This window comes from Tinamus guttatus, unplaced genomic scaffold (genome assembly GCF_059628265.1).
Source record: "Tinamus guttatus ecotype Peru unplaced genomic scaffold, ASM5962826v1 Tinamus_guttatus_pri_ptg000364l, whole genome shotgun sequence".
In the NCBI taxonomy this organism is placed as follows: Eukaryota; Metazoa; Chordata; class Aves; order Tinamiformes; family Tinamidae; genus Tinamus; species Tinamus guttatus.
The window spans coordinates 547,456-566,534 of record NW_028288898.1 but is presented as its reverse complement, the minus strand read 5'-3'; the positions used below and the strand labels follow the sequence as shown (position 1 = coordinate 566,534).

Below are 19,079 nucleotides of genomic sequence, written 5' to 3'. Positions count from 1 at the left end.
TCAGAAAAGGGAAACGTAATTCTTCATCTCAGGGTAACTGAGAGCAGGCAGCCACCCGGATGTCTGTGCCTGTGCCTGTTTCAGCAGTGGTCCAATTTCAGCTTACCTCAAAAGCAGGTTGACCGAAAGCCTGACCCCACTGCTCTGGACCGAGTCTCCAAGTGCGGATTTACGTGGCGGAACCTGACCAGAGATGTGCTCAAGGCCCCGGCGTGGGCAATAAGGGTACGCACAGCGCGTGGCTGCGCGCTCCCCGCAGCCTCCCCATCTCCACCCGCGCTGCGGTTCCGAAGCAGCGACGCACAGAAGCGCGCGCAGAGCTGCAGGAGGACTGAACCTCAGCTCTGCGTGCAGTCCTGTGTGTAGCTGACAGCTCAGCAAGGCAGACAGGAGCTTTATTTCGGACAGTAGACTTTATTAGAAATTTTCTCCTCATTCATCAGTAAATTCACATTAAAATATGCTGAAGGCAGCTCAGTCTAAACATTCGACCTCCTGCCATAACAACAACTTCCAGTTTAAAAACTAGATAACTGATCAGGCAGATAAATTGAAACATGTAAGAAATGCAAATAAAAAGCAGCATCTTAAAATGGGATGAGCCTGAAAAAATAATACATTTCAGGTGGAGTTGGGGAAAACAAAACCCCCCAAGTCCCCCCAAGATGGGAAACAGTAAATGAGAACTCCACAAACTCTAAACAGATAAATAAAAATTATAACCACACATACATTAAAGAAAGAACCAAGTATTTAGAGTTCATACCACATAAAAATTATTAATTTGTTCAAATAAAAAAGTGACAAGCTTTCTAAAATACGAATATCCTAAAATCTTGGGATAGTGAACACTTCATTATAAACTGCAGAGCTTTTTTGGAGGGATAAGATTTGGTCTTGAAAACAACAGACTGTTTCTTACTGTTACCATAGCCAAGAACAGAGCTTTCAGACCTGTGTACCATTCTTTCCTCTCATGTTCTTAAATCACACGCTCTCCTTCTGGACAAAAATCTCTTTTTTTTGTGATATGATTTTTTAACATTATAGACTTGATTACGTTGAATTCTGAACATTCAAAGCTCTTAATTCTGGTTTAACCGAAGTTTAATCATTTTTTCAGAATTTACTTATGGAGATTTTTCCTTTGCTAATTAATTCTATAAGGAACGTGTGTATGCATATGTGTGGGGAAGAGAGGGAGAAAAATCACACTACTGAAGAATGCTCTGTCCTGCATGAGGATGGGTCCTGCAAGACAGATTTTCCGTTGGCATGGGTCAGAGTCCGCGGAGACAAACCACTCGGTGCCAGCTGAGGATAACGGCCTTCGGGACTGCAAACACAACAGGCAACAGAGAACTCAGGAATTTAGAACAAACCAATGCTTTCACATTCTTGAAATCCCCCCAGTGATCTGGTATCACTGCTTCAGAAAAAAATATATATTAAAAATTAAATAACACTTATGTGTCCATCATGAAGATTAATATTTTGTTGTAAACAATTTTTCTGCCACTTGCATTGATTTAGTCCAACGTGAGGCCAGAGGGTTCTAGATGTCTTATTGATACTGTAAATAATTTTTCAGAGATAGAGGCAAAGGTAGAATTTCTATGTCATGCAGGCGGTCTCTGCCCAGAGCAAAACGAATTGATCGTCGGCACAAGTCCATTAAAGGCAGGGGTTCAGCTGAAAAACATGGAAGAAAGATAACGGTTAATTTTTCAGTATCTCTACTGACAGTGTTTAATTCATTATTAAATAGATTCTGTATTGTACTAAACAGCCAAAATACAGTTCTGGTATTGTGGAAAAAAGACAACCTTGAGGCAGCTAAGATCATTTATCAACAGAAGTAGAGACAGATTTTATGCTTTCACATGTAATAAACGAGTGCAAAGTTTCAGACAGTTTCCTTATCTATAAAGCTTAAAATAATCCAGAATCACTCTCGAGACTTCCAGCAGCAGAGCAGGTTATTGCATTTCCAGATTTCTAACAAGACAAAGAGTTTCTGCTTCGCTCATAAGACAACATTCTTCATGTTTCTGTTCCTGCGAACTGAACTAGCAACTTCTGACCTTACCTACCAGCCCTTTCTGTGTCCTAGGAACTGGAAATGGTGTTTACGAGTAACTGAACTTCTCAGCAAACACTACGTTTTTCCTAACACTTCCTTAGCCTTTCTTAATAAGAACTTTATTGGAAGAAAAGAAAAACTCTTAAAAAATGATGGGAAATTTAACCTTTTCTGCCAATAATAAATTGGGGCGAGGGGAGGATTCAGCTGACCAGGGAGCACACTGTGGGGGGCTGTGTTCTGTCTGATACCTATAGAAACAGCCCCTAAACATATTAACACCTTCCGATCCTTGGAGTGTAGCTTAATAGGTGTGAATTAAGTGTCTGTCAGAAATGCCTGACTAAGAACACTTAAGATTGGAGACCCAAGCACACGATCAGCAGCATCTCAAACCACCCATCCTGTATCCTACCCCAGGCTACAGAATTCCTGTGGAAATGCTACAGGATCAGCAGGTGCAGCCCGGACAGCCCGTGACGGCACCATTTGAAGTCTCTGCCCCCTTACATCTGCCTTGAACAAGAGCTTTAACCAGATGGATTCAGTTCTTGGTTTCAAAGGAGAACAGTTGTAAAGACTACAGGAAAACAAACAAACAAGCAAGCAAACAAACAAAAACTTTACAGAAAGAAAAGCTTTTTTAATAGCTTTTTAAAATCATAGGAAGACTTTCGAATAACAGAAAAAAAAAGTCCCTCTCATGCCTGTATCACTTTTTAATACACTTGACATTAGTTAAAAGCCCTCAGCATTGCACTGCTCTCTCAGTGCTTCTGGCAAGAGTTCTTGCAAGTACCACATGTAGATTTACACATATCGCATATTAATCCACCAAACCTTTAGCTAATACACAAATTAAAGATTTAAAGATTTACTAGCAAGTTTAAGGACTGCTTTTGTACATTAAAATTTTGTGTTCTGGTGACATTTGACTGACTTCATAGATTTTCAGGTACTTACCAAATTGTGTTTGATACGAATAGTCTGCAGTTGAGTACAGCGGTTTCCAAAAATGTCCCATGAAAAGCACTACTATTCTACGGTATGCTGAAAGGCTAAAAATGATATTTACTTTTGTAACCAATCAGTGGCTCAGATGCAGGATCTACTTCTCCATAAAGTCCACTTCTACTTGAATTAGAATTTTGGCTATGAAAAGATTAAAAATTTTTCTCTCATTCCAGTAACAAAGCACATTTTTCTATATACTGTTGTAGTCATATTTTTTATTTTTGCGTACCAGACTTACAGACATCAAATTTTAGGGAGTGAAGCTATAAAATTAATTCAGCAGGATAAGTAGGAGCAAGAGTAGCTCTTGATTTCCAGACCCAGAATGCAACATACATCCTACAGGTCTCACACGATAAACAACAATTTTCCAAGCATCTTCCCAGAATCTCTGAGGTCCCATAAAGAAGATGTAAAGTAAAGATTAACAGTGTTTTAAACCATTAACTGCTCATGTGGTCTCTTTTTCTCTTAAACAAAGGAATATGCAAAATGCAGCCATCTGTGCAACTGTTCAGTGGGCAGAACTAATCCCAAACTTGAAAATATAATTTAAGGAAAGGTTGGGATATCTTCTGAGTTTGAAATGCTAAATGAGCATCTCCTGTCTTACTCATTCCACAGGGAATTTACAAATGCTACAGAAAATGCTCCTAAGTGCTTGCAGCAGCTGCTAAATTACATGTACTGATTACGTGTTTGCAACTCGAAAATTTAACTATATGCTTTTATTCTCCTCTATATGCAACAGCAGATAAAACTTCTAGGAAAATTAGAACAGATCTGGTCTAGAATACAAACAAAAGTTATGTTTTTTGGCGGGGGGAAGGGTGTTGCTTAAGAGCTTGAAGGAAAATATAATATAGCACTTTAAGTAAAAGCTGTGCAGCTGTGGGTAATCCTACATAAAAAAATGAACTCAGCAAAAAAAATCACCTTTAGGTTTTGAAATGGTTTATCTGGTGAATGTAAAACTAAGACTGAAAGTTATCAGACAGTCTAACTCAATGGAATCTACTGTCACTGCCCCTTTGCTGTACACCGTAATGCGAGCGCTCTCCCACTCAGCGCAGCGCTCGGCTTTCCGGGTTTTACAGATATAAAAATTCACGGGTGTTACAAAATACTTGGTTCCTTTGGAAAGGAAAAGTTCAACCACCTCCAGGACAGCCACACCACACGTACAGCCGTGATGTACCCAGACCATCCAGAAGCACTAGCAGTATTTCCAAACTGAGATTTCCACTGGCATTAGAAAGGCTACTAAGATCATAAAAAAATAACGCCGAGGAGAAAATGTTCTAACTATGCCAAGATGGGAGAGGAATATTCTGAAACCGTAAATTCAGCCATAAGTTTAACTATGGAAAAAACAGTCTCCTTTTGGAGCATTAAATATTTACCTTGGAGAAAGAAAAACTTAGAGATCTAAAGATATTAACTAACTGATGTACAAGGCTTGTTGCTAGAAACAACCGTATTTGTGAGCATTTCTCCAATAAAGCAATTGCAACAGCAATAAAGCAATAGCAGCTCTCGCATCAGTAAAGGCTGAAATATTAATTTAGCTTTGGCGACCTGAAGTCGTTTAACAATCTGGCCCTCCAACAAGGATTCCTCATCTTTCTCAATGCGCATTTATAATGAAGATACCGCTCAAGTCATCTAACATCCAGTAACGCTATTGGTATCAACTGCAATGTTACATAATGCTTATATTTATGCAAAGCAGCTTTTAGCACATGACCGCCACCTGCCACATATTAATGCTCATTTTTGAAATGAATTCTTAAAGTTATGAGAACGTGCAACATTGTAAGGTTCATTGCTTTCATTACTCTATAAAACTCTGGTTTTAATCTTATTTTATTAATTTCTACTTGTGCAGGGGTGGGGAGATGGCTAATCAAAACAAATTTAAAGCTGGTGAAAAAATTAAGCAATTTTCTGTGAAAATCGCTTCTTACCAGAAATCAAGTTACTAAGTTAGTTATTTTGTAGCCCTAATTAAAATACCACATTACTTTGTATTTACAGCTTTTTTGCCTTGAAAACGTAATAAAACACACTCCTCTATTCAGTGATATTTCATATATGTGATGACTTCCAAACGGTGTAGACAGCTTTGTGTAAAAGTCATGTCACCACACCGGAGCATTGGGTCCCATATTCCCCTAGATCTGAATTTTCTCCCTTTTTTCCCCCTAAATACTAAAGCACCTGTTAGAGCATTTCAATGGGCACTTCAATGACTAAGTTTCCCCATTAGGATGAAGTGAGGCATAGTGGGATTTGCAACTACCATTTAATTATCACTTACAACAAATATACGGTGAGCAGTTTTCCTTCCCAGCTTTCTGCCAAAGCTTAATTATTGTTTTAATTTTATGCAGTAAGGACCAAATTCATTCTCCCACATAAGGCAGTGCGTAGATACAATCCTCTGGGCATTTTTATGGCTTCCTTGATGCAACTAATGGAAAATCTGACTCATGTTCCTAAAATGGCACCTTCTAAAGAAAGGAAATTGCAAATAATATTTTAAAGAACACAGGCTATGACCAGACATGAAAAATACTAATAAATCTCCTAACGGCAATGAAAATTTAGGCAAGGCATAACATGATAAAACAAATCACTTATCTTTTTCCCACAGATGTCTTTTAGCAATGCAGCCCACCACAGTTAACTGTACAGAGGAAATACATTCCGACACTCCATTTAACCACAGCTCAGGTGCTCCAGGAGAATCACCACTCACAGCAACCCCCACTCGAACGGCATCACGGGGCTTTTTGGGAATTGTTGCAACGTTCCCCTTACTCCACACTACTTGTCTCCCGGCGAGCACGAGGCTCCCAGCAGAGCAGGGCCGGGCTCCCGCTGTCCTGGTGTCCCAGGGCCCCCGGGCGCTGCTCCCGCCCTCGCTCCCAAGGTCTGTGATCTCCGATGAGGATGACGCAGCGCTTGGACGACTGCTCCTGACTTAGGAAAGCACCGGAGCACATAGCCGAATCCAGTAAATTCCATAAATACTTAGATGTCATGTTTAAAGATTTCAAGCCAGTAGACTTAAGCGTACACCTAAATCCCTGGAGTTACAGGGGTGTTCTCCCTACAAAAAGAATTTGTATGTCTGCATTTGTAGGAAGACTGGATATTGGAAATCACACATATACCTGTCACAACCTTCTTCTGAGATGCTCAATGTGCTTTACAAATATCAACTCACTGCACTCCCTGCAAGAAGCAAAGACTATTAAACAGTATTTATTTTACTAACAAAGCAGCGGCAGCAAACAGGGGTGAAAGGCACTGGCTGGAGGTCGCGTGTGAAGTCTGCAAGAGAGCTCTAAGCACCAACCCCTACTTGAGCACTGGGAGCTCAGGCAATGGGAGCAGATACTCACTGATCACCCCTGGAAGTAAATAACCAAAGGCAGCTGCTTCTCCCTTTTAGCCTCCCCTCTCTTCCCCCTCAAAGAAAGAAAAACAAATGCCTTAACAGACTCTTCTCATTTGCAGCCTAAATTGTGAAAATTTTAAGGCAAGTACAACAAATGGAAATGAAGCAATTTATGGTATGAATGCACCTAAAAGATTGGCTGCCTGTTTACCTAGAAACAACAGCAGCCCCACATATGCCCTCGGGACAGGCAGTAGGTCTTGCACATGCAAGGAGAGAGACACGAAGTCACCTGTGCATTAACAACACAGTCGGGTCACTGGCAGCCCATTTAACTGGGCCCCTGCTCACAAACTCAGCCGTGGCCCCTGGAAGTGATGGGACAAAGCGAGGCAACCTTAGTCTATATGCATGCAAAGTGCCAGAGTCTCACACTCCCTAAAGCCCCGTCCATGCGCCCAGCTGCTGTATCGGCATCTGAGCTTTTAATATCATTAGAATCCTTCCAAAGCTGCTGATAAACCATGCCCCAAGCATCTCCACAGCTCACCACTTCAGCAGTATTTAGAGAGTTCTGAGCCACCTGCAGCCTTATGATCCACCTAAAAACGGGCTCTCCCTCGGACAGCTTTAATGTGTAGCAGCAGGTATAAAGGCTGGCCGAAGGCCAGGCTCTGCGACCAGACGCACTGTGGCAAAGCCCGGATCCATTTCCTGATAAGCTGCGTTTTCTGAATCAGCTCAGCTAATTTATATGTGCATACACATTAAAAGAATTCTATTTAAAGTAACAAAATCATAGGTATGATTCACATTTGAAAATGTTTTAGCACACTATTTCTCCAAACCACAGATTCCTAATTATACTGCTGTACATCATTCAGAAGCTGAAAAATAGTGGCAGACAATAATGAACTTTATTAACAAAGCAGTGGCTTAAAAAAAATTACAAAGCTCTATAATAAGCTTGTTGTTGTTGTTGTTACAGCTTAATAAATTTGCATGCTGACATAAAAAATATATACATATATTCTGTTCTGAAAGAGAAAGCAACGTGTATGATTTTATTGCATATTCCCTGTGTGAATCAGGGGAAAGATTGGTTTTCTGATTTGTCATTGTTCTCCTACCTTCAAATGCTACCAACAAAACTACTCCTTCGTCTTTGTATTTGAAAATGCTTTGAGGGTGAATTGAGCCAGTTATTTCAGTGATGACCTAAACGTTTTGCAGCAGGAAAGGCACCTAATGTAAATTCATGCTCTTTTAAGACAACCATTCAAACCAGTCAAGCGCTCGATGTTAGAGATGGGCCAAGGCTATAAACGTTGGCTTCACAGCTCTTCTCAGTTCAAATTTCCCAAGTTTAAGGTCTTGGGAATGAGGACTTGGCATGGATTAATCTCTAATGCATCCTTTATGTCAGAGGCACATTTATCACCACTACATCCCGCCTGTGTGCCAGGCCATAAAGGTAGAAGCTAAAATATATCAAGGTGAGAAAAGATTAAAGCTTGGATAAGAATTTCACCGACTGGATTCACTGGAGTTCAAAGCCAGTGTGCTCAGGGGGTTATGGACAGATTTATAGGCAAAGCAAAAACCAAGAAAGTTGAAGGAAAGTGCAGGTTTCAGGGATGGCCCAGGTGGGCAGCTATTGCACCAGGAACTCGCACAGTGCCAGCGATGGAGCAACACACTACACTACAACACACAACTGAAGCAATTTCTTGCATTTTCTCTCTTCAAGAAATAAGTACTTCATAAATGAGTACTTCTTATAAAACTCATGCACATGTACCTATGTGCCTACAAACCTTCTATTGCTGCAAACCTTCTATTGCTCCAGAAAAATACATACTTTCTCAGAAACAGTTTTGAGGGAACACCTTTCCCATCCCTCATTTCACTGGCACAGTTCTGCCTTAATAGCAGTGGCAGAGCATAAAAGAAAGATGTCCTGGTGAAAGAACTCATCATATAGAATAGTCAAAACCATAAATTGTTGTTCCTAAACACATTGTATATTAGGCGTCCATCTACGAGAGGGAGAAAGAGATGCAAAAAGGCAAAACCCTGGCGCGCAAGCTCAGCTCAGCTGCTCAGCAGCCTCCTTGGGCTGCCCGGTTCCCACTGGCCTATTTCACCCGCCCGCTGGAGTTTCCAGGGCACATCCATCATGTGCCAGGCTGGAGCACACGGTGCCCTCCTCTCCTGTGCTCTGCCCAACATACTGGAGCACCCTGAAAATTGTTCAATATGACCATACCTAATTCACACATGCTCATTCAGGATCATTATTGCTTTTAACATAGTCTCAACTGTAAGTTGCCACAAGAGGTTTCCATGTAGGTGTTTCGTACTATACAATAACTGGTTTTGTTTTGCAGTTATATTGAGTCAAAGCATCTTCTGTATCATATTGCTACTTTCCTCAAGAAGTGTCCTTACACTGAGGGGGAGACAGAACTGATGGCTGTCCTGCTTACATTTCTATGAAATGTGCTGGACTGTTTAAGACAAATATTTGACTACATTCCCTGTATCATTGTTACATTCCGTTTTCTTAACGGCTTTAATTTAAACTACCCGGAGGCTCCAACATGGGCAGATTTCCTCAGACCAAGCAAAACACTGGCAGCAGCCTATAGATTAAATTTTAATGCAATTGCATAATGATCTCCAGGGGCTATTTGCAAATCTGATGCATCACATTATTACTCTAGTTTTTATATCAATAGAATTACACCCAAATAAATCTGGAGAAATGAAGTTGCAAATTACGCTCAATAAAATCAATTTGATCCTGTTAAGTTTCGTGCCATTTGTATTTCCACTTCTTGAAAGTGATTTTTTTTCTTAAGTACCATAATTTCTATTAGCATAAAACAGGCACTGGAGACGATCTGAATTATTTTCCTGCCGAATTCAGGATTTGTCACCGTTCCTGGTGTGCAGCCTCAGCACAGCCTACGGCGCCGTCCTGCTCCGCGCGCGCCCATGCCCCGGGCACAGCCGCAGCTCCCGATTCCTTCACCCTTCCCAGCACAAGCTCCTGTGCTCTGCGCCTGCACGCGGGAAAAGCTCTGCCCGCCACGGCATCCTGCCCACACCCTGCACTCCTGCTAAAAATGCCCTGGCTCTTTTGGGGAAAAAAAAAGGAAGAAGCACAATTCCCACGGGAAGCATCCTCATGCCATTTTATATTACATGTTTTCATGCCCTGCAGCATAAAGCAGCAGCATAAAACCTGCTGGTGAGAAGGAAAGCAAGGGAGCACGTGGCAGGCTGAGGGTTTGTCACTAACAGGGTGACATTTGCTGTTCCACAAGAGCGGAGGGCTCAGCTCTAAAACCAAGCCAGCAGGACGTGAGCCCCACAAAAACACACATTCTAGCAGACATCTGTATTTCTAATATGCATCCCGGCACCGCACTACAACCGTGCGAACTGTAAGTTAGCATCAACGCTAACTCATATCAGGATAATAAATAACAGCTCGGGTATTGGACCGCAATGCCCCTGTGGCCAGCGTCTAAAGCAGACCAAAAGATGACAAACCCAGGGACACGCGTTTCTCTACAGCTATTAGCAACACGGGGACCTCGTTTTCACAGCCAGGTACCTCTGCTCCAAGCCCCAGGTGCCCCCACATAGCGACCACTGCCTGGATTCGAGCTCACGGGGCAGAGCGAGGCGCTTAGGAAAGTGCTGTGACCAGTAGTGCAGAAGAAATACTTCTAATATTCCACAGTTCTATGTTGGGGCACATGCACAGAGATTTCTCAGTGTAAAATATAAAATAACCTCAACATGGTTTTAGACACAAGGGAAATCTTTTATCTTATAGGGGGATAGGTAGATAGATGGGTTAAAGTTTTCGAGAGTAAGAAATTTTACCCAAACCACCATTAGAGAGCTCATGAAATGCGCTGATTCACCAGAGGGCAGCAGCTTTTAGGGAAGACAGTCCGGCCATTTCCAGCCCAAAAGGAGGAGTGACATTTTTGCCACCTTTTCCTTTGATGTATTATTTACAGTTTAGGCTCATGATATTCTCAGACTTACAAACAAAGGTCCTTACCGAGAAGCTGATTCTTTTAAGAGATATATTTCCTTTTTATTTAAAGATTGCAATATCAGCTTGCTGGCAAGCTCCCATTGTGTTTGGTTAGGGTTTGCACATATATGCTTTTGGTATCAGCACTATTTATTTTCTTTTTCTCTTAATGTGCTTACCAAAGCAAGCAAAAAACATCAAAATTCAGTCTCATTTTATTGGTGTGTGCATAAAGATATATACTTTTTTTTTTCTTTTATACTTTACCATGATTGTTCTGTTCAGTGGCTTTTTAATTCAGAGATCGGTACAGTAATGATGCAACAGATGGAAAACTAAAATATCAAATGAAAGCTCTGCAACTCAGTACTTACTCCAGGAACCAAAATATTAAAACCACATTCAGAATTACACGTTGTGCACAAGAATTCTTCCCACTAAATTCCTCCTGCTCAGTGTCGACTCGGGCTTTTTCACTCCAGCAGCGTTGGCAGCAAAGCCAAGGGGAACCTTGCCAGGGTAAATACTGCTAAACGGGGTCCCCATCCATAGATATTTGGCCTTTTTCCCCTTGCTTGTTGCCAAGTCATTTCTGATGTCAGTCTGTCTCTATGATAAAATGGATGTATTTTTCTCTAAGTAACCACAGGTTTGAGATAAACAGTGAGCCCGTAAGCTAAGAGCATGGCTCATGCCATTCTGATGTCTCTGAGGATATTTCAAAGCTCATTAAGTTAGTCATGTAAACAACGATGGAGCAAAAAGCTGCCCGGGTTTCACCATCATTCTTCCTCAGGGTGGGAAGCGCCAGGCAGCCCGCACTCCCTGGGAAGCCCATTTAACTCTCTCCAAGCCCATCAGGGCACTTGCCTGTTTACTTGGGTTATGCTTTTACTCCCCCCAAGGGGAAATGAAGACCCTGGGCTTGTTTTTAACCCTGTCTGACACCACAGAGCGTTCAAAAGCGTTCCTGTGGGGAAGGGGGCAGGCGATGCGGGTGCCCGTGCTCCCGCTCAGCCCGAGCTGGGGCCGCAGCCATGTCACAGCCCTGCAAGGTGCTTGGGCTTAGGTGAGAAAAACCCAGGCAGGGAGCAGCAACCTCTGCCCCCAGACCAGCCAAAAACTGGGGGCTTCGCTCCCGAGCCTTGTATATGCCCTGTATGTGCAAAGGCAAAAGCTGGACTATACGTTATTCATCAGTGGCTTGCAGGACACTCCTACTTTGAAACACCAAAGCCAGAGGAAAAAATGCTCAAAATGTCTAGACCTCCCCACCACGTGTCTTTAGAGAGCTGCTCCTGTACTTCAGGAAAAGCAAGTTTCCTCCACAGAAACTTAGACGCTTTCCTGAAGGCCGTGTGAAAGCGCCGAGGCTGCTGCAGCTGCAACGCACGTGGGCCCCTCGCAGCACGAGCCCGGCAAGGCCGCGACGCCCGCGGCCTTTCAGCACAGCACGAAGGCATTCCCCAAACAAGCAGCTTATCTAGTCATCTCCTGGAAGTGTCACACTTTTTAAGAGACAGTTGTACATGTTACTTCTCATTTCCTCAAATTCGTGCTCTGGATGAGCCACAAGGATTTAGCAAGCGCTCCTGACAGAGAGGGTTGTCACATCTGCCTGTTCAGGAACCACTGGCCCCCCTCCATGCTCTGCTGTCACAGGAAACCACTGAAAACTCATTTTTTTTGTATCTTTCCTCAGGGAGTTTGGACAATTTTGGTGAAATATTCAGCTTGATCGATTCAAACATGGATGTTTCACAAAACTTGACTCACAGAAAAGCTATTTAGAGTATTTTAATGAAATACTACTTAGAGACAACAGCTTACTTTGGGGAAGCACATTATGGGGGTTCACTGGTTAGGAGATGTTTAGTAATGGAAAAAAAAAAAAAAACACACTTTCAAGGATCGCTGAAATGAGAAGATGCTGCCACATAATAATGCCTGGCTTTGGATCAGTTCCCCCAGGCCTGGGGAGCTCAAGAGGCTGTGGGACCCACTGGCCCCAGTGCAAGAACAAACCCGGCACCACATCTTGCCTAAAGACTAGCTCAAGAAATCCTTTCTGTAAATGCTGTTTCTAAAAGCTATTCACAATTATTGTTTTTATAGCTTTTTGTCCTGTAATGACAAGATATTCCAGCTGTTGGCATTAGAACTACAGATCTGCCTGGGCCTTCTCCTGTCAGATTTCTTCTGCCCCCTTGGAAGCAGAGCCCCAGCTCTTCCACATGCCAGACTTAAACCATACAATTTCCCCCCAAAACTGACCCAGCCTGGGACTGTGTTTCCTCTGGGGGAACAGACACTCAAGAGAGATGGGGAGCAGGACAGTGTGGGGGTTTGCCAGTGGTCACAAAGCACTTAGAGAAAAAGGACTGCAGAAGAAGCCCATGTGCATTTCTGCGTTCAGGGACCTCCCGGCGCTCAGCGACCCTCTGGGCAGACACTGCAGGTGGCTTCAGCATCGCCCATCAGGCTCCCCAGCACCCACCTCGGGAATGGCTGAGTCTCTGCGCTCGTGCTGCACCGCCTGGCCCACCAAAACTGAGCCTGGGGCACAAACACAGGGAAGGCAAACGTCACCGCGGAGCGAGCCATTAAAGACAACAGCTAGTTTATTTGCTATTTATTGCTTTTGGTTTTCCCAACATTGCAGCTCCCCAGCTAAAGCCAGTACCACACAGATTAAACATGTCCAGAGTAAACTTACAGACTAGTACTGAAAAATTTCACAGCCCAGGCCTCATGTCCAATCTACACACATTTGGGTGCACAGATGGCTCTCGAGCCCGAGCAACAGGGAAGCTGCGGGAACAACCCTGAGCACAGCAAGGAAAGGAGGCTCTGCCTGGTGCCTTGGTCTCCCCTGGCGCCCAGGAAAACTGCTCTTGCTCTTGCTGTCCTAGAGGCTTGCAGTGATAACACAATGTGCCACCTCGATCCTGCAAAGCCTACATAAAGCTCTGCCTATCACAGAGTGAAACCAGGCCTTTGAGAAGCTCAAAAGAAGGCAAAACTAAGAGCTGTTATCCAAAATACAAAAAATAAATAGCCTTCGAAATGCCACAGGATGCTGGAAATTCGGTACTTTTGGCAAACGGAACAGCTACGATGCTATGTCCATCATTTGCAAAGTGCTAGGCGTTTCACTTCACGAACCTGAAGCTCATCTGACGCGAACAAAGCAGCCCTGTTCGTGCCGCGCCAGAACGCTTCAAATCCCCGGAAGCCTTTAATCCTCGCCTTCAGCCTGGGCTTACACCTGCACCTGGTTCTCTCCATCCTCTCCCGTGGCAGAGCTACTTCTGCTCAGCTCCAAACCCTCTGCTGCGCAGGGAAGCAGCCGGCGCTGGCAGCCCCTCTGCGAAGCAGCTGTGGCTCCGTTCCCAAAGTCACCAGCTAAACGCAGCAGGCCAGAGGGCTGCTGGACTGTTCACAGGGATGTGGTCTGTGATGTAGATGAGGCTGCTCTCTAAATTTGCCTTCTGAAAGCATTCTCAGGAACCCAGACCAGCCATTTCCTCCTTGAAATCTCTCATTCTCAAAGAAAAACAAAAACAAGAAAAGACCCACAACTAAATTTCCCCAGCAGCAGGCATCTGCCAAGAAATTTTAAATGTTCCCATCCAAATCCTCCTCCCTTTTCTTAAGCTTTCCATTTCTTGCTGTATTATAAATCACTCTGGGGAAATTCCATGGACGCTGAACATTTAAGATATGTTCCTAAGTGGTAAAACATCAAGTTTTACCGGCCTCTTGAAAATGAGGCTAGTAATTTCTGCTCTCCGCAGAAGCAAATTACAAGATGTTACATGGATTGAAGAGTACAGTAATAGGAAGCTAAACTTATTTTGAAAAGATGTTATGTTTTAAAAATAAAATATCACACATGTTGAACACGGCTTTAGGGGAACATAGCAAAGTGGTATGCAATAATTATTTCAGTCAGTTCCAAAACAGCTCGCCAAATAACTCAAAAAATTGTTTCAAAATCTGAACAAAAATAAAACAAAGCAAAACAACAAAACAGCTGACCTACAGTCCAACAATCAGGAGCACCTCGCAAAATGCTGGAGTTCTGTATGTTTTCTCCCCTGAAAGAGCTTTTCCAATATATGCATTTATCGAAAGTTGGTTTGTGAGCATTCCTTCATAAACAATCTGGTGATTAAATCTTTTATTCCAGGAAAGTCACTGTAGGTTAAAGATAATATTGTAATTAAAATGCCTCCAAGGTCATTATAGGAAGATGATGCAGCAAAGGGGGAATAGCTTAAGTATGATTGCAGGATTGCCTGTTACTAATTGCACTTTTTGTGGAGTCTGAGCTCGGGGAGCAGTTTGGCAGTGTCAGCCTACGTACGATCCGAGTTCACAAGCTGCATGGTAAGGACACAGACAAAAACGTGAGCCAGCACTAACTGCTTTCATCTGGTCACTTGATGGAGTGGTCCTCAACACTATCAGGTGCGATTTACACGTTCAAGGTGCATTTCAGTTTCCTTTAAGGAGTGACAGAAGCCAGAAAAACAACACTGAAAGCACAGGAAATAGTCATTCATTTATTTCCAGGGGGACACGTGCTTTATTAACACGCTAGCAAATATTTAAGCATCTAAGGTGAGGAAGACTGAGCCAGTTCTGCCCTTGGCAGCAGTTCACGGTGGAACCAGGGACAGCGCAGGACAGGGAGGCGGCGAGCGCGGCAGCCCCTGCCAGGGCTGTGTGCCCAATGCAGCTCCGTGAACCTGTCTGAACAGTGCACAGACCCCCCGCTGTCGACCTGCACCTGACAAAGCTCCGTTTTAAATGATGTGCTTTCAGGTCCAGGGAAATTTTTTGAAAAAAAAAATTACTGAGGCACAGCAATGTGGTGTAGCAATATGCTCTAACAGACCCTGGCAAGGGAATAGCATTCTCAGGAGCGGACCTTCATTAGCAACATTTGACAATTTATCACCGTTAGCTGCCTTCCTCACAGGTGGGGGGGAATATAACAGTAATTCCCTTTCCAAAGCACGTCTGCTATGGCCCAGCATTTGAAGACTTCTAGGTTCTCCTACTGCTATTACTAAAAAAGGCAAGTCATTACAAGGAGGTGACCTTTCTGCCAGCTTGGCTTGCGTTGCAGCAGGCTTCTCAGAATGAGAAACCTGTCGGAGGGCACAAACAGCCCAAGCATTCACAGCCCCTCCACAAGGAGGGCAGGATATTGTCCATGCAAAAGCCGCGGTCAAGGACGGCAGTTCTGGAAAGAAACCAGATGCACCCCTGAAAGAACCGCGGTGGCGGCATCGCATGCGTAACAGGACATGCTTGTTACTTCTACTTACAGACAGAGATGACAGATGCAGATTCAAACCCTATGCTGAGATTCGGCCAGCTGTACAACCTGGGCACCCCTTAGCTTTCCCTTGGAAACACAAACTCTGCTTTAATTTGTTTTTTCAAGAATACTGAAGAGAGATGCTATGATATCTAAGCTGCATAAATGAACTCCAAGATCTAATTTCTGCTCAGAAAAGCTGCAGTTTAGTATATTTATCCTATGAGGCTATTCAGGGGATTACACACAATACACCTATGTACAACAGAAGTGAAGAGCCCCCAGCAATAATGCTGTGGAACAGCCTGCTCTCTACAGCCCTGGGTTTGGGAGCTCGCTGGGTGCCAACACCACGAAGCCTCCCGGCTTTCCCTTCTCCCACAGCCAGGGCTGCCACGCGGAAACGCAGCCCTTCCCGCCCAGCTGCAGCAGCCCAAAACCAAGCTGGGAACAGCAACTTCCAAAGCGTGACAGACGGATTCACCAAAAGTGTCCCTGTAATCTAAAATAAAGCTTCATGTTCACTTACATTCAGTCACTGCTCACACATACTCCATTCACACGAGCCTGTCAAGGAGCCATCGGCACCCACAGCCTGAGCTCCTCCAACAACCCTCCGCTGCTCTATCAGCGCCTCTCTCTTCACACCCCAACCACCAAACTATTAACAAACAGAAAAATGAAAAACGGAGAGCTGCCTTCTTCAGCAGATGGGAGAGAAGGGCTTGCTGAAGGGGTAGCGATTCCTGCAGAAAAACCCCAAGTCCCAATTCTCTTTTTGCAGCACCAAAAGCTACCCTGAGTACTGCCTGTAGAATTTACTGCTATCTTAATAACAAAAATGCTTGTCAAAATAATTATTCACAGGGTGAATAGTCTCCTGTTAGTCTATTTTGTCATGACGAGTTGGAAAGAATCACAGGGGCTCTTTCTGGAGGCATAAAGAAACCAGAGCACTGAGGCTGCCCCAGCCCAATTCCATTTCTCAGACACAGAACCTTGCAGAGGAAAGCTCGACATCCTGCACTGCGCTGAGTCATTCTTAAAGCCACTGAAAAAAGGCTTCCTTCAGGAGCTTCTGGCATATTTGAACAAAACTGTGGAGGGGACCCAGGGACAGCAGATAGCTTGTACTGGAAATGGGAACCAAAATGTGACCAACTGACGGACCCAGGAAATGCCCCTCAGCACTGAGTTGTGGAGCACATTCCAAAAGGAAAAGCCTCATTGCACCTCTGCCTCCTTCGAGTGGTATGAAACCCTTAGTTCAGTTACATAACACAGAAACATTAAAATATAGGTTAAATAATTACACTTGTGCGCTATTTCTAACATTTGTACACAAACATATGGATTTGTACTCAGCATTTGACCCTGACTTAAGATTGATTAAACTTAACTTGGAAGAAAAGGATATAAGAACTCAAACTACAGATGAAAAAATGAAAAGTGAGAAGAGACAAAAATGAAAGGTCTCAACACTCAGCATGAAGAACCACCATTCAGGAAGTCATCACAGAAGTTCAGAAAAAAGCAGCTTGAGGTGAACATCAAAAAGGAACTGTGGGATGGTCTCCCAAGCAAGAGGACAGGAGCATCAGTATTTTGTAGAAGGGGAAAAATATAAAATGCTAAGACCATTCAGCATAGGTTAATTTCTGCCAGATGAAAACAATAATAATAATATACATATTTTTTAAGTCTGGAATATTAAGTTTAGTCTCTTGCTGCTGTAAATAATGTACTCTTGAATATTGCATTAAACAATCAAGTCTTATCTTCAAGTACCTGAAGTTTCTTGCCATGGTTACAACTATTAGAGCAACAAAGGATAAATCAGTCCCAATTGTGAATTAGAGTGGGCTAATTGGCAAAGGGATGAGCAAGAATTTTTGTTTTCCATCCTCTTTTGTTACTCTTTTGTTACTTGTTAATTTGTGTTATCTTGCACATGCTGCAAAATAAAACACTGAAGCACACCACTAGAGTCTAAAGAAAAATATTGGCCCACTGACAGAAGTGTTACTCTGCAATTCTATCATGGACCAAAGAAAGGCCACTTTTAGGAGGCTTTTTCCCCAGCTAGTCTTTTATGTAGTAAAAAAAAAAAAAAAAAAAAAAAAAAAAAGAGGGGAAAATCCCTGCCCAGGCAGAACATGTGCATGCTCCGAGTCAACCAGAGCAGCTGAGGTATCCACTAATTACAATGTTTAGAGCTGGCATGATTTCAAGCTGATATCACTTGTAATATGCTTACAACTATTACCCTCTTCCATTACCAGATGGGTTGTCTAATGCGAAAAATAAATTACAAAACACTTCCCAGGGTTGCTTAAATGACTGATTTGTAGCTGCAGGCATCTAGCAAGTTGTGAGTGATTACTGATGGAAAAGACCAGCGCTAAGTGGGGCCACAGTAATTAGACTTTACAGAAGTCAGGGGAATATCGTCGAACAAGAACCACCAGCAATTCGTGCCAGGTCTCAAACTACTGACAGAACTATTAAAAATTTACCCCAGACAAATACGGTTCTCTTGTAACAGGCAGCACCTGGGGGGTTATAATCTTGTCTAACAGAGCCGCTCTTCTTTCTCTAAGAAATAACAACTAATTGGCATAGCAAATAAGACGTAGTTTTGTCAATCTTAATTACTGCTTCTGCCATCACCAAGTGTATTTCTCTGCTGTTTCTTCTGCTTTAGGAAGCAACATCCATGCTCTCCCTTCTGATGTTATCCACTACATAGCCTCAGTAAAGTGAGCCAGATATCCAAGGAGTGAGTGTACTTGGAGATGTTACATTAGCTGGTCCCATATAACAAAAAATTGTTGCAAAATGCACATATTTGATGCAACAATGATGAATACTACAGTGACTAAATTGTAGGCAACTTGGAACACCATTCTACAGTATCTGATTTTGATAAGTATAAAATAATCAAAAACTGCCTAGAGATTCTCAGCTTCCAAGGTAGAAACAAGCAACAAACATCTCTGAAGAGGGCAGCTCGGTGTGGAACGAGTATGGAAGAAACACAAGTGCTTCCCACCCGAGCAGCGAGTTTCAGGGACGCGCAGGGGTGCCCCATGCGAGGTGGCCACTGCAGCAGCTCTGCTCTGCCGTGACCAGCACCCGGCGCCCGCCGCTCGCGCAGGGACGCGGGTGCCCCTGGGGAACCGAG

The 19,079-nt window shown here is 43.3% G+C and overlaps 1 protein-coding gene across 1 annotated transcript in view; it reads right to left on the bottom strand.

The window, feature by feature from the left end:
• Nucleotides 1–1,172: 1,172 nt before the first annotated feature.
• The window catches only part of SPSB4 (splA/ryanodine receptor domain and SOCS box containing 4), a 48,510-nt gene continuing 30,603 nt past the window's right edge, over nucleotides 1,173–19,079 (bottom strand). Inside the window, exon 2 of the mRNA XM_010218697.2 lies at nucleotides 1,173–1,692. Within this exon, the coding sequence (XP_010216999.1) occupies nucleotides 1,565–1,692 (128 nt within the window). The 3' untranslated portion in view covers nucleotides 1,173–1,564. The remainder of the gene's footprint in view (nucleotides 1,693–19,079) is intronic.